The sequence below is a fragment of the Anabrus simplex genome, chromosome 1 (genome assembly GCF_040414725.1).
Source record: "Anabrus simplex isolate iqAnaSimp1 chromosome 1, ASM4041472v1, whole genome shotgun sequence".
NCBI lineage: Eukaryota > Metazoa > Arthropoda > Insecta > Orthoptera > Tettigoniidae > Anabrus > Anabrus simplex.
In genome coordinates, this window is record NC_090265.1 from 715,715,749 (window position 1) to 715,731,994 (window position 16,246).

The 16,246-nt window shown below is 39.7% G+C and overlaps 1 protein-coding gene across 2 annotated transcripts in view; it reads right to left on the reverse strand.

The window, feature by feature from the left end:
• Window positions 1–719: 719 nt before the first annotated feature.
• Window positions 720–16,246, reverse strand: part of LOC136872397 (vascular endothelial growth factor receptor 1) — a 467,496-nt gene continuing 451,969 nt past the window's right edge. For both annotated transcript variants that reach the window (XM_067146225.2, XM_067146215.2), the window contains exons 15-17: window positions 14,176–14,387; window positions 1,925–2,021; window positions 720–1,850 (exon numbers count right to left, since the gene is read on the reverse strand). In XM_067146225.2, the coding sequence (XP_067002326.2) occupies window positions 1,631–1,850; window positions 1,925–2,021; window positions 14,176–14,387 (529 nt within the window). In that variant the 3' untranslated portion in view covers window positions 720–1,630. The remainder of the gene's footprint in view (window positions 1,851–1,924; window positions 2,022–14,175; window positions 14,388–16,246) is intronic.

Genomic DNA, 16,246 nt, shown 5'->3' on the forward strand with positions numbered 1-16,246 from the left:
ATTCAATAAAGGGGAGTGCGAGAAGAAGAAACCTGGACTGGTACAAAATGGTGGAAAAAGAGAGGAAAGTGGAAAAGTGCCATAAATGTAGCGATGGTTCAAAACAGTTTATTCATATGAACTACTTCGTTCAAATTGAAAGAGTTGGCTCATGAAGTAATGAAACCTGACGAAGCTGCTTACTGTGCCATTCAGCAGCGACTTCATTCACAGTGTCTCACTCATAAAGCTTAATAATAATAATATTACCAAAAGATGGCAGAGCTATGTAATTATGGACACTGTATGGCTTACCTGCTTACAGCATCTAGATGATGGTTGACAGGGACAAGGGAAAGATAAGCCCATCTCATATAAGGAAGGAAATACGTGTCAGAACACTGTTGACAGGTAGAATGGGCCTGGGAGGGAAGGAGTAATGAGTGACGCTGATAGGGGGAGGAAAACGAGTGAGCGAGGCGACAGACGAATCAAGTGAGTTGTGAAGTGTTTGAAATACCGGTTCATTGATATTGAGGCGTTAGTTCACACTTCTTAGGAGTGATGCGTTCATTTTGAATGACTCCTTCAGAAGCTACCCATCACTACACAAATGCCCCAGCCCTACAGGAGCTGAATAAGGGGAAAGAAGGAGGTTTCCTTCAAATTTTTTGGGTCATTTTTTGAGAATGTTTAGGTTATTATTTTGGCATTTATAAGGTCATCAGAATCGGGGCTTATTCATTACACTTTATTGAGTAGGAACTGTACAAATTCTAATTCAGTCAAGAGACAGTTTGTAAAGGCTGATAATCTCTTTCTGTCTCATTTCCACATTCACTTGAACAAACAGATTGCCAACTGGCACAAATAGTACTTTTAAGTTCAGTTGGTAAGGATTGACATTTAACAAAATACGCAAACTAGTAGATCATTCAAGTTTAATGTTACAACATATAAAGAAAACGACAGAATGAACAACCAACAAGCATAACAGTCTGTCTTGTGCTTCCTCAATGGCCGTTATTGCCAAGCGAGAGAAGTGGCAGTTGGTTTATTGGAAGTCCTCAAACAAAGAAGTGTGTATTCATCATCTGTTGTCAACAGTCGGAACTTCCGCATTCTGGTGTAGTATGGTGTGGCCGAACAGCTTCACTTAGACTTTCTTTCCATGTTTGAAATGTCTTCAACTGTAAATTTCCTGATAGCTATATTCACACACATCACCTTGAACGTCAAACCGGTTTTAAAGATTAACAACCCAGCATGTAGTTCCTGATCCTGGGTTGAAACCATCGCATGGACACAAACGAGTACAAAATGGACAGTTGTCATGACACTACTCATTGTAAAACTTTAACAATCTCAAACTATTCTCACCAGTATTGAGCTTTCTGACTTGCAGTTAAGCCTCTTAAGGGAAAAAATTCAGTTCATTGTTGATTGGATTGCAGCGTTCAGTGACAAAAACTGAATGCTGATCACTCTCTGCCTACACCGCTGTAAGAGGTCTCTACATTCTGCTGTGCAGCTAGTAACGTGTATCGTCACGCAGTTTTTCATGAGTTTACACCATAGCATCTTCCATCACGTTTTGTTTATTCAGTGAAGATTATGTTTCATTTGAAACTGTTTGCTCAAAAATCTCCTTCTAATTACTACTTTTGTAATCACTGTTTTCACTCGTTAACTTGTGCGATACTACTTCGGGCACGAGGTGCGGAGGAGGCAGGACGTACTCCGATGGCAGCGATCGGAAGTCGACGTAGGCCCGATTACGGCTGACAAGGGAATGGAGTCCAGTGACGAGTTCGGCAAACGTGGGTCGTTCGTCGGGGCAGTGAGACCAACACATGAGCATCACTCTATACCTGGAAAGAGTGGAAACGTTAAGCACAAGCAGACCAATGATGATACGCTCCACTAGAACATGAGCAGTACTCACAGTTCATCAGAGCAGTTGTCTGGCTTGTCGAGACGTCTTCCATCCAGCAGGAACCTCAGTAAGTTTGTGTCCTCTACCGTAGGGTACGGGAAGCCTCCTGGAAACAGATCAAGTGCCATTAGCAAAGACATAGAGAATGAGCATAAATTCTGGAAGTATGGGGAAGGGACCCTGATCATTGGCTGCTCACCAAGACAGTCAAAACCATGGCCAATGCATGTGGGATTTTTGATGTTGATTTAAAGAATCATGCTGAGGAAGCCCTTAAAAAAGAGTGAAATATTTATGTGAAGTACTGAAATTAAATTACTGATAGATAGATTAACTGTATTGAGGAGTTCTCTTGTAAGTTAATTGTTTATTACTAGTATCTTCCGGTTGTGAGTCTTGTTTTAGTGAGAGAGCAACAGTATGTTCACAGCTGTATATGTGGTAACTCTGTCTTTAGATGTTGGCATGGAGAAAGATGCATTTTTAAGTCTCGTTGTAGATGTTTTCTTTTACTATGAAGGTATCAATTATGAGCTCTGAGAAAGATGGTTGCACAGATGATGGTGATGTGTGTTGTTCCTCACAACCTGAAGCATCCCACACTGCAGATAATATTTTGGAAGAGTAAGTACACATATTACTAAAGCATATCCAGATGTGCATAGAAATGGATTGGTTTGAAAATAGAAGTATATAAACTCAAATAATACGACAGATGAAATTATGGAAGATGAAGTTATAACTACAAATAACACTGATGAGATACACAGAATACATGATGAAGTGCGTTCCTTCTGATCTAAGTTTCCTGCTATGCTGGAAGGAGAGCATGACATAAGGAGTTTGTCTGTGTTCTCTGTGAATTGGCTAATTCATTACCAGGGCCTAAACATCCGGCTGTAAATTATGTATTAATGCGGTAAACAGGAAGATTCATGTGGCTAATGATATGAGGTTTGGTGAAAGTAGTGACCCAGAAAGACATTGAAAGAGAGGCAGGGAAAAACATAAAGAAAGGTTTAATTACAAGTATGATCTCATTCAATATCAGTATTACAATCGGTGAAAAAGGTGAATAACATTTTGCAGAGTGATAGTTGCCAGGTTATATGCCAGATACCCATGGAAATTCTTGAAGAAGCATTTAAACAGAGATGGAATAGTGAAAACAGTTCAGTGCTAAAATATTATGATTATTCTCAGCCTATTTTTCAACAAGCAAATATTGATCAGGTGTTCAGCCTTCGAGCGGGGGGGCTAAAATCCCCACCCCCCTCGGAATTTTTACACACAGAAACTGACAATAAACTAAATAAATATTCAGTTACACAACTGTAAAACCAACAGATCTGTAATTCACTTATATCAGTGCCCTTGTAATGTCAAGTCATGGAAATTCCTCTTCCCCCCCCCAGGCTAATCTACTGGTGAGGGATATTGAATGATTGTTATGAAACATATAATAATCTTGAAGGAAATAATTCTGGTTTCACTTTATTCAGTACTAGTCAGATTCTTGAAATCCTTAACTTATTATTATTACTACTAACGGTAATGAAACTATCACCAGCGACGAAACATCGGTGGCTTATGTTGTGCCAGAATCAAAACAGCAATTCATGGAATGGAGACACTCAATATCACCCAAGAAAGTGAAGTACAAGCAAAGAATTTCAGTGTGCACTATGTTTTGGGATAGGCAGCGTGTGGATTTTTTGCAGCAGGGTGACACAAATTACAAGTAACAAGTAACTAATCTCATTTTGTTCCGTACTGAAGATACAACAAGTAAAATTCATTCAAGAATAAAATTACTTTATTATAATTGTATTGAATAGGTGGACAATTATAATAATTGTATTGAATAGGTGGACACAGTAATTGTTTCTTGAAAAAATTTTACTTGGATGACACAAATGCCGAAACTTATTGCGAGACCTTATGCAAACTCTGTCGTGCAATCCAAAACAAACGGTGTGGCACACTCACAAGGAGGGGATTCTTTTGCTTCATGACAATGCGCAACCTCACACGGCTAAATCTATTAATTACTATTTAAAAGAGTTTTTACTTGAGTCCGCCTTGTCAATACACCTTATAATGATAGAAAACTATTTATTTTACCATACATGTTTTGGGAAAATCATCCATTCCCTTCATCAGTGATGTCAGTTCAAGGAATAAAACAATATAACACTATCTTTTGTTTTTTTATTACAATTTAAAGAAGTATTGTGTCCTAATTTCACCATATCAATGAATAAAAAACTAATGAAATATTATGAAAATGATCATTACATAAAATTTTGTTGAACTGAATAAGAATACGTAAATAAATTCAACATCTCCAATTTTTCTTCTATTCTTCTTTTCTTTCTTAAATGATCAAATGCTAGTTTATACAATGGGTTATCTTCTGTACTTCTCTCATTTAAACTTGATTCAAAATAATTTTTTTGTGCAAGATACACTGACTGACAGAGCAAATGCAACACCAAGAAGGAGTGGTTCGAAAGGGATGAAAGTTGGGGAAAAAACAGAGACGGCACGGACGAATAATTGATGTTTATTTCAAACCGATATGCAGGTTACACAATGCGCACGGCATCGACTCAGTAGGATGTAGGACCACCGCGAGCGGCGATGCACGCAGAAACACGTCGAGGTACAGAGTCAATAAGAGTGCGGATGGTGTCCTGAGGGATGGTTCTCCATTCTCTGTCAACCATTTGCCACAGTTGGTCGTCCGTACGAGGCTGGGGCAGAGTTTGCAAACGGCGTCCAATGAGATCCCACACGTGTTCGATTGGTGAGAGATCCGGAGAGTACGCTGGCCACGGAAGCATCTGTGCACCTCGTAGAGCCTGTTGGGAGATGCGAGCAGTGTGTGGGCGGGCATTATCCTGCTGAAACAGAGCACTGGGCAGCCCCTGAAGGTACGGGAGTGCCACCGGCCGCAGCACATGCTGCACGTAGCGGTGGGCATTTAACGTGCCTTGAATACGCACTAGAAGTGACGTGGAATCATACGCAATAGCGCCCCAAACCATGATGCCGCGTTGTCTAGCGTTAGGGCGCTCCACAGTTACTGCCGGATTTGACCTTTCTCCACGCCGACTCCACACTCGTCTGCGGTGACTATCACTGACAGAACAGAAGCGTGACTCATCGGAGAACACGACGTTCCGCCATTCCCTCATCCAAGTCGCTCTAGCCCGGCACCATGCCAGGCGTGCACGTCTATGCTGTGGAGTCAATGGTAGTCTTCTGAGCGGACGCCGGGAGTGCAGGCCTCCTTCAACCAATCGACGGGAAATTGTTCTGGTCGATATTGGAACAGCCAGGGTGTCTTGCACATGCTGAAGAATGGCGGTTGACGTGGCGTGCGGGGCTGCCACCGCTTGGCGGCGGATGCGCCGATCCTCGCGTGCTGATGTCACTCGGGCTGCGCCTGGACCCCTCGCACGTGCCACATGTCCTGCGCCAACCATCTTCGCCACAGGCGCTGCACCGTGGACACATCCCTATGGGTATCGGCTGCGATTTGACGAAGCGACCAACCTGCCCTTCTCAGCCCGATCACCATACCCCTCGTAAAGTCGTCTGTCTGCTGGAAATGCCTCCGTTGATGGCGGCCTGGCATTCTTAGCTATACACGTGTCCTGTGGCACACGACAACACGTTCTACAATGACTGTCGGCTGAGAAATCACGGTACGAAGTGGGCCATTCGCCAACGCCGTGTCCCATTTATCGTTCGCTACGTGCGCAGCACAGCGGCGCATTTCACATCATGAGCATACCTCAGTGACGTCAGTCTACCCTGCAATTGGCATAAAGTTCTGACCACTCCTTCTTGGTGTTGCATTTGCTCTGTCAGTCAGTGTAAATTTCTAAACTTTCCAAAACATTAATGAATTTTTCCTTTTTCGCCGAATGTATTAATTCCATGTCATTAGAAATGTCTGTAAATTTATGATTCTTTTCAACCATATGTTCTCCCATTGCCGAATATCTTTTATGTTTGAGTGCATTAACATGTTCTTTGTACCTTATAGCCAAACTTCTTCCAGACTGTCCTATGTATCGTTGTTTACATGTTTGGCATGTCAATTTGTAAATTCCTGATTTATTAAATATACATTATTCTCTATTTTATCTGAACTGAAAATTATCTTATTAGTATTATTATCAGTTTCGTATGCGACATTGATTTTCCTTTTGCTGAAAATTTTAGCCAGTTGATAAGAGTGCTTATTTTGAAAAGTTACAACTGCAGATTTCTTTTTCTCCTGTCGCTCTTTAATTAAAGTTGTTTTTGGTTCCTTTTTAAATTTTATTTATCATTCTGTTAATCAATTTTGTATCCATTGCTACGAGCAATTTGGTGGATTATATTTATCTCTCTATTATAATTCTTCCTAGACATAGGTATGTTCATAGCTCTATTAATTAAACTGTAAAATGTTGCCTTTCCATGTTGACCTGGATGATTGGAGTTGTTTCTGATAATAGTATCTGTTTGAGTAGCTTTTCTGAAAATTTGAAAATCGAAATGATCAGAATTTCTTGTCATTGTTAAATCTAAATAATTTAAAGTTCTATCGTTTTCAGATTCCGTTGAATATTATACAATACTTCATCATAGCAGAATGCTATCTGAGTTGGCTAAGTTATAAGGAAGGAGAGATCTAATGAGGGTGTAGTGAGTCCTGAAGTGATCCCTCCCGATCAGCGTTCGGTCCGCCTATTTAGTCCACAATTTCAAGAGGGTACCTCCATGGCTGACCTACGGCATAGAGCTGATTGGTGGACAACAGCTGACTGCCCCCTGTCTGTCATATACAGCCCTGTTATATATACTAGGTGGCTGACATCACACACACTGCGTCAGCGTGCCGGCTGGAAATACTATGTACATTCCCGCAGACATGATGAGCGAGCGGATTGCATGCTTCCAGGCGAAGGACACTACAACAGACAGCCTGCATGATCCTCTGTCCTGAGCATCTTGCTTCATTTGTTCATAGCTTCTCCCTTGTTTGATGTCTGTTAACATTCCAAACTTTCTTCTTCCTTTTCCTTTTCTTCCATCTGTTTTTCCCTCCATCACCCTCTGTTGAAGATAATTTCTACATAGTATGTGACCCAACCAGGATATTTTCCTCTTCCTAATTGTTTTCATCAGGTGTCTCTTCTCTCCTACTTTTCTTAGCACTTCATCATTTCTCACTTTATCTGTCCACTTCACTTTTTCCATTCTTCTCCACAACCATATTTCAAAACTTTCCAAATACTTTGTTTCTTTCTTTCTTAATGTCCATGTTTCAGCTCCATACGACACCACACTCCATACAAAACACTTTGCAAACCTCTTTCTTAAATCAATAGGGATTGCCTTAGATGTCAAAAGTCCTCTCACCTTTCCGAAAGCTTCTTTTCCCATAGATATTCCGCTTCTTATTTCTTCTGTCAGCAAACTTCCCAAATATCTGAATGACTTTACTTGTTCCAATTTCTTTCCCTCTAGTCTTATATTAACAGCAATCTCCTCCTTTCCTATTCTCATCACCTTAGTCTTCCCAATGTTTATCTTCATTCCAAACTCTTTGCCCACTCTCTCAGTATTTTCCAACATGACTTGCAGATCTTTATCTCATACCGATAATACTGCCACATCATCTGCGTATTTTATGGTCTTTATTGTCCGGCTCCATGGCTGAATGGTTAGCATGCTGGCCTTTGCCCACAGGGGTCCCAGGTTTGATTCCCAGCAGGGTTGGGAATTTTAACCATCATTGGTTAATTTCGCTGGCACAAGGGCTGGGTGAATGTGCCGTCTTCATCATCATTTCATTTTCATCACGACGCGCAGGTCGCCTATGGGAGTTAATTCAAAAGACCTGCACCTGGCGAGCCGAACATGTCCTCGGACACTCCCGGCACTGAAAGCCATACACCATTTCATTTTTTTTTTCTAGTTGCTTTATGACGCACCGACACAGATAGGTCTTATGGCGACGATGGGACAGGAAATGGCTAGGAGTGGGAAGGAAGCGGCCGTGGCCTTAATTAAGGTACAGCCCCAGCATTTTGCCTGGTGTGAAAATGGGAAACCACGGAAAACCATTTTCAGGGCCGCCGATAGTGGGGTTCGAACCTACTATCTCCCAAATACTGGATACTGGCCGCAATTAAGCGACTGCATCTATCGAGCTCGGTGCATTTCATTTCATGGTCTTTATTGGTTGTCCTCCCACTACAACGCCTCTTGCTTTTTCCAGGGCCTTCTGTAACAGTTTTTCGGCATATATATTGAACAGAGCCGGTGACATGCAACATCCCTCCCTCACTCCTCTTTCAATACGCACTTCTTCTGTTCTATATTCATTTACTCTGACCATCACCTTCTGATTCTTATACAACTCTTTTATCAGTCTTTTGTCTTTCCAGTCTACACCAATATATTTCAGAATCCTCATCAGAATGCACCAGTTCACTCTGTCAAATGCTTTTTCCCAAGCAGTGAAACATATATACATTTCTCTATTCACTTCTAACATCCTTTCTGCAATCATCCTTAGGCAAAATATCATCTCTGCTTTCTCTTCCCTTTCTGAAACCAAACTGTAGAACACTAGACATTCAAAATACTCCATTATGTCTCGTTTGTGACAACACTAAAATAGTTCAATTTTGGCATTAATATTATTAATGCCCTGAGGGGACTAAATTGAAGTTTTATCATATTCACTTTTTATGTGGGCGGCTACTCATTCCTGCCACCCAGCTGATGAATTTCTGGGGAGAACACTGCCTTTCCTTTTACTTCCCCTTTCCTATACTTATCCGGCTTTCTTCTTATCCTACATGAAGACCTGTCAAGATGGCCCCTCAATGAGTGTTGATGGCCGCCTTCCTCATGGAGCTGGGAAGAAGAAACAAGCTCATCAGGGTCTGAGGAGAGATGGATGTAGAAGAGAGATGAGAAGAGAGGTTGTCTATTTGAAGATGTGGAGATTGTCCTTATCCTTTTGTGTTTTCATGTTTGTCCTTGTCTCCTCCCATGTCGCACACTGACTTGCCTTTGTGTTCTTCCTATTTTATGTTCCTTTTATTGTTCCTCCCATTGTCAAATATCAGATTTTCCATGGACAACAATCTATGTACCATTGCCAATGGCCTGGGAAGAGATGGATGTGCCATTTATCTGCTTATAGTTCGTACTGATGCTGTAATTGGATGGAACTCTGTTGTAAGTACAAAGACACACACATTAAATGCTGTCAATTGTGTACACTGTTTTATTTACAAATTATATACACACATTAATGAATTGCCATTTTAAACAAAACACTTCTATGAAGAAGAAGAAGAAGAAGACTGCTACATTAGCATGTCAACCAGTTACCAACACAACAAAATCACAACGAGTTCATACACCCGACTAACTGCTTTCACTAACAAGTCTCGCTAACAACTGAACTCCAACTCGCAAGACTGCCTCTTTATATACATTGCCTGGCCAAGCTTCTAGAAAAGTATGGCACAACATGTTTTCTCGTAATTTCTAATCTCCAATAACCTATTTACAATGAATGAAATGTTCTCTACAACTCTAGTGACAAGATGCGTTGTTCTGGACTATTACCCTGTGTTGCACAACATTACATTGGATTTATACATCATATTTACAGGTAATAATGAATTATATACTATTAATTATGTGTTCTTACACTACAGACGTGTTCAAATTATTAGACTAAAGACATTTTTGGTTAAATGTGTACATTTATTACAATATTACATCCACATACATGTTACATTTGTACATTTAATACTTGGTGTGCATGCCCTTGTTCTTAATTAACAACTTTATCCTGTTTGGCATCGTAATTATTAACTTTTCACATGAGTTTTTAATTTCTTCGTCGTGGTACCAAACTTTCTGTCGTTTGTTCATCAGATCTTGTTTGGTGGTTATTGTGAATTTTTGTATCCTTTGCTTGACATTAGCCCACAAGTTTTCAATAGGATTCATGTCAGGGCTATTCCCTGGCCAGGGTAACACTTTCAGCTGCTTTTCTTCCAAAAACTTGGAGACATTTTTGGCTTTGTGGCAAGGTGCCCCATCATGCATAAAAATGCTATCTTCATTTGGGAACCACTCACTTATTTGGGGAAAGAGTTCCTTTTCAAGGATTTCTTTATATTGATCTAGCCTCATTGTCCCTTCTACAATATGCAATCTGCCAGGCCCTTTCACAGACATCACACTCCATACCATAATTGATGTGGGATGATTCACAAATTGTTGCACGCATTCGGACTTGAAGGCTTCCCCTCGCCTCCTACGAACATACTGGCTGCCTTCTTCCATGACAGAGAACACAGATTCGTCGCTGAAGCATACCAGAAGGATATGAACAGAATTCAAAATTAAAAATGATGCTAATATAATATTAGCACAGAAAACCTCAACAATTCCAAAATTCAAATTTGTATTTTTCGAATGACATCACAATTTGCATAACAATTTGGAGCACAAACTCTTAATTTTGCAATGTAATCCCCATTAATCTGTAGTAGAATTGTACATACCTTTGCCCAGTCCTCACTTGTCCACTCTTGAAGTTGTCTGGCCCACTGCAGTCTCTTGGATTTCATTGCTGGTGTGATTTTCTGTTTTTTTCTTGGTCGGCATCCTTTTAAACCAGCTTCAAACAACCTCCTCCTCACTGTCACAGGAGACACTTCAACACCAAAACCTTCTAGTTGATGGCACAAGTCAGTAGACGTAAGTTTACCATTCAATGTTGCCATATTCACAAGTCGTCTCATTGTTCTTGGAGTAATTTTCCTCTTGCGTCCACACTTCTTTGCTCTCTTTGCCTCGTATTTACCACTTTCCTGGACTGAAAGTTTGATTCTGCTGACGGTTTTCTGTGATATTTTCATTTTCTTAGCCATTTCCTGCTGTGTATAACAGTTTTCAGTGATAAGTGCAGCCACAACTGCAGCTTTCCTAGGTGAAATGTCTTTTTTCCTTCCCATAACCTCACTTTCTTTTTCACTCTTGAAGAGTTATCCTTATATTAAACAAAATCAAGTTCACAGGCTTTATAATGTCTTGATAAGGTAGCAAGAGGTATGAAAAATGAAAACCAAGCCTAAGTTCACCAGACAAACACAAAATAACACCATAAACGGAATGTCAAAGCATGTGCACTGCAAGGTTACACTCATACAATTTGGAGGGAATCTGACAACTGTTGCCAACCGTGATAAAATATATTGATCTGTGAGTTGCCTGAAAGGGAAATGTCTTAGTATCAATCAAGAATGAATTAACCAGTAAAAATAATCAGGTATTATACTTTTCTCTCCTATTTTTATACCATAGAACTTAGGATTATTCAAAATATATTCTTTAGTCTAATAATTTGAACACGTCTGTAAGTAAAGTCATATTAATATACATACAGCAGACGTGTCGTGGCATAACCTCACATGTTTAGTTACACAGTTCAGATCATACAACACACATAACAATGTAAATAATAATAATAGACGTAAACACTTCATAGCTACACCTCACAAGTCATAATAATTGTACCGGGAGGTACACCTCAACCCCAGACATTTAAATGAAGCGCCTTGAAGAACGCTATCTATCATATAAAAATTGAAACACCTAGTGCAGGAAGTTGGGACATTGATCAACAGGTGTCACAACTAAAATGATGGAGTAACATGTTATTTTAAAGTTTCCTAAACTGACTGGATTTCTTTGTTTTGTTTTGGTGTATCACAGGAAGTTCGGCCTTTTCTCCATAGATGCCTCTATTAAAGAACTGATGTCATGCACTCTGGTGCAAAGTGGAATAACTAAAGATTTAAAGAAGTCTTGTGTTTATAGGTTTCCTCAACTGAATTGACTTTCATTATTTTTGATACTTCAAGGTTTGCAACACTTCCTTCTCATCCCACCAGCTTTGGTTTCTGACCAATCAGAAATTTTGCGTATTTATTTTTCAGCCAATCATAGGCTTCTTGTAACTTTTTGTCTGTCCAATAAAATGAGATGGTGTGTCCGGATTAGTCCAGAGTCTTCTCGAAACATCCTCTCGGGTATAAAAGCTGTCGCTTTTTTGAGTTAACTTGTCTTTCTGATCGTCGTCTTACTGAGTGTGTGTGTTAAGAAAGGAGGCGGGGGGTCTCAATCTTCGGCAGGCAGAACATCAGCTAAGGTAATGGCTAACAGTTTTTCCATCTAAGTAGTTATTTCTGCAAGCTGATCCGAGGGGAAGGTTCCAATCTTTAACTATAAAACTGTCAATTTCCTAAAATGTAAACTTCTTCCTTCTCATGTAAAACTTCATGTAAGTCCTAAGGACTTAAACTGTCAATTGGGGATAGAGAGTGCGTTACCCTCTTAAATTCCCCTTCAGTTAATCCTGAGGTGATTATGATTTTGTAACTGCTTTTCTCTTGTAAATTGAAAATTAACTTGTCCATCTAGTCACCTCAGTAGTTTGGGATTAGCTTCTGCATCATCGGGCCGCAAGCCCAAGTAGGGTTTTAGCCTTGGTTTTCAAGGAGCACAAGTGTACGCCTCCATACATTTTTGAGATTGGGCCAGTAATTTAACCTGTTCTTTTTCACGAAGGCCCATTAGAATGGGTACTAGATACCCCTGTGAAAACTAACAGGTAATTAATATGGTATTGTAAATTATAGGTTGTGCCTAGAGAGGCCTGAAGGTGTAATTGTATTGAGCAGAGACGCTCTTTTCAGTCTTGTAATGGTTAATGGTTGCCTTGAGTAGGCCGTAAGAGTTCGGGAGCGCGGTCTCCTTGGTAGAATTTGTAGAGCATGTAAGCTCTTTTGAGGTAATGTAATAGATATTTGTGTACTATTGAGTGGTGCCTTTGGAAGGCCATGAATTGTAACCATTGGAGCAAAATGCTCCTGAAAATTGTGTTTTGGGAGATATCTCTCCTTGTCTGTCTAACAAAATGCAACATTTGCAATGTCGGGACCTTGTAAATTATGAGCTTTAGGCTCAAGATTGTAAATTACCAATTCTTGGTTTCTCTGTTTTGTACCAAAATTGCTCTGTACCTGAAATCTTGTTCTTTCACCAAGTGAAGAGTTTTGTTGAAATTTAATATCTGAAAAGAAATATAATCTTTATTTTAAAGTTTTTAATTAACCTTTGACTATCGTAGATAGATCCATTCCCACCAGCACCTTCTTTCACCTCTGTGATTCACGAAAACACTGTAACAATAATAATAACACCTACTAATTGAGCTTGATATTTCACTATTTACTCATGGATTTAGAGAATCGTTTCCAAGTTATACTAGTCCATTACACTTGCATCAACTCCACGACTATTAGCATGGAGAAGGATGCAAATGCCATGTCGTGTTAGTTGAAGCAACGCTGTTCTGTGTTTATCTTAATCACCATTACATTTTCTGCGGACTTGTGCAGGGTGTCAAATAACATGTATCTGGTGATTAGTGGATACTATGTAACGGTAACGGTACTCCGATCCAGATAGCACAATTTTTCTATAATTGATGATGATGCTGCTTGTTGTTTAAAGGGGCCTAACATCTAGGTCATCGGCCCTTTCTGTAATTAGCTGGTACTTTGTTCACATATAAATGAGAACATTTTAACATTCATAATATCATCCTCACTTCAGTTTTAAATGTTTTGAATATCAATTTTAGCAATCTACTGAAGATGATCCAATTAGGATCGAAACATATAGCTGTGGTGAATGTGAAATTTAAGTGTTTTAAAATTCACATTAACCATAACGTATTGAATGAGGAGGATACTGTTCGACAATAAATCATTGTTATAGTGATTTAAAGAATATTAGTTTAGCTGTCAATACGGAAACATGAAATTTATATTTTGTGGTATAGAGTTCCAATGCAAGTATTTACAGAGAAAATAATAGGAGGAAGGTCCAGAAAGGGGTGAATACATACGATGAAGGAGAGTATAAAGAAGAGAGGAGTAAAAGTAGAAGAAATGTTGGAGAGAGAGAACACTGTGGAGGTCTTTGATTCGCAACTTGACCCAGAAGACTAGAGACGGGAAATGAAGAATAATAATTGTGTAATGATATCATTACTACAATTTACTGTATAGGAAAGTAGAACTGATAATGGATGTATTCAATAATGTATTGTTGCTGGAGCTGTGCCATCAAAATCTGAGAGACATTTTACTAACCCAAGGTGCCGATCTCCCAGAGCACCACCCCGAAGGCCCACACGTCGCTCTTGTTGGAGTAGAGATGATCCCTCATAGCCTCAACGGACAGCCATCGCAGCGGCACCTTGTTGCGACGGGTATTGACGTAGACGCCGGACCGCGACAGCCCGAAGTCCGAGATCTTGAGCGTTTTGTGTTCATCGATCAGTACGTTACGAGCTGCCAGGTCTCTGTGGGTTGACAAACATTTCATTAGTGCTCAGGTAAGAAATCTATTGAGAGTGAAATACATACACTGTTGTGTCAAAAGTCATGGGATAGCAGTATGCACAGGTAATAGTAGGTGGCGTCACCGTACCATGCCCAGGCCTCTATCAGTTGTGGTCTGACATCTCAAGAGTGAGAGTGTTTGTTGTGGCAAGGTGACGTGAATTAACTGATTCCAAACAGGGCGTGACAGAAGGGACTAAATGGATGAGACTTTTCATTGTCAAGTTGTGCAAACATTTGGACAGTGTTATGCATCAAGCAGCTATGCATCAAATCTTAATTTGGAGCAAAATGCGTTCAAAGGTTTTCATATTTAAAACCATCTTATAAAAGATAATTTTGTCAAAATAAATCAACATTAGGTACAGTAAAATATTGTGGTGCATGTAACACAATTATTCATAATAATACTCATTCATTGCAATATTTTCATTGTTTTCCTCAAATTTAACTTGGCCATATTTGCAATTTGCAGTCCAAAGATACGCATCAAGCGGCTAAGCACCAAATTGTGGCGGTTAACTCGTTAATGTTCAGGTTCAGGGCTACGTAACATGTAGTTATGCAACAACCAGTTAAGCGCCACTGTATGGGAATTTGTTGTTATTAATGAAGAACCAGCAACAAAATATTAGGTTTTCAATACCTATTACTATTTTATTATATAAGAATTTCATAGAATCATACAGGCAAATAAGTGTTGAACTCATAAAACAAATAGCAGGAAAGAAGGAAGTGGTAGTATCATTCCTAAGTTCTACCTATAGACCCGACATCCTTCAAGGTAGACCTTTACCACCTGAACTAGCACACCTACTTTAAGGCCTTAGAGGACGACTTGTAATTAATTATTAACTTAATGAAAGCTTATGACCTTGCTGTGTTTATTACTAAACTGCTTAGTGAAATTAAGTTAGTTTTATCCAAACAGGCAACTGTACACTTATAGTGTGATACAGTAAAAGACAAGCATGCACTGTAGGCCCTAATAGCAATAACTCGTACTACATACATGTCCCTTTCAGTTCTACTTTGTATCTCCTCGAGCTGTTTCATGGACAATAACGCAAGTATTTCTTGCATTCTCATTGTCCCGACCACACCCCATCACAAACAGTGTATCCAACATAGGCTACTAATCAGCTTGCCAGCTAATATTCAGGGACAGTAAAACGGTGTGCGATGTCGCTTTGAATTAGGTGGATAGACCGTTGATGCATAACTTGTAACCCTGCATTTTGATAGTGACACTTACGTTTTTCTTCTCTTACAGCTGTTTAAACTCAAACAGAGCTCTCTGAGTATTTCAGCAGTTACATTGACACTTAAGGTGATATAGATGGTATCAGTATTACGTTTTTTGAAAATTGTCACTTAGCCAGTTGATGCAAGACACCGTCCATTTAATATTCCTCGACCAACTGAGTCGTGTATGTATGGGAAATAGTTCAGGGGAGGCATTACTGTCTGCAGTTGCCAACCATGGATGCTTAACCCCTCAGCGCCGACCTCTATACGTGGTATAGACGCTCTTTTCTTCCGTAGCCGCCGACCTCTATACGTGGTATAGACCCGTACATGGTTTCATATTTACGGCTATAGCGCGAAGGGTTTTGGAGTTACTGATATGCAAATTGTTTTGTTTCCAAGAAGAAATTTTCGGGTTTATCAGTGTTGTAAATAAGAATTGAAAAATCATTATAATGTAGTTGTTTTTGCAAGGATAATTATTTGTCAAATAAGTCTGAACACTAATCTCTTGCTTTGTCTTTATTTCTCAGCTTGTAATATTTTCGTAACTCTCCACGAGCGCTCTGTG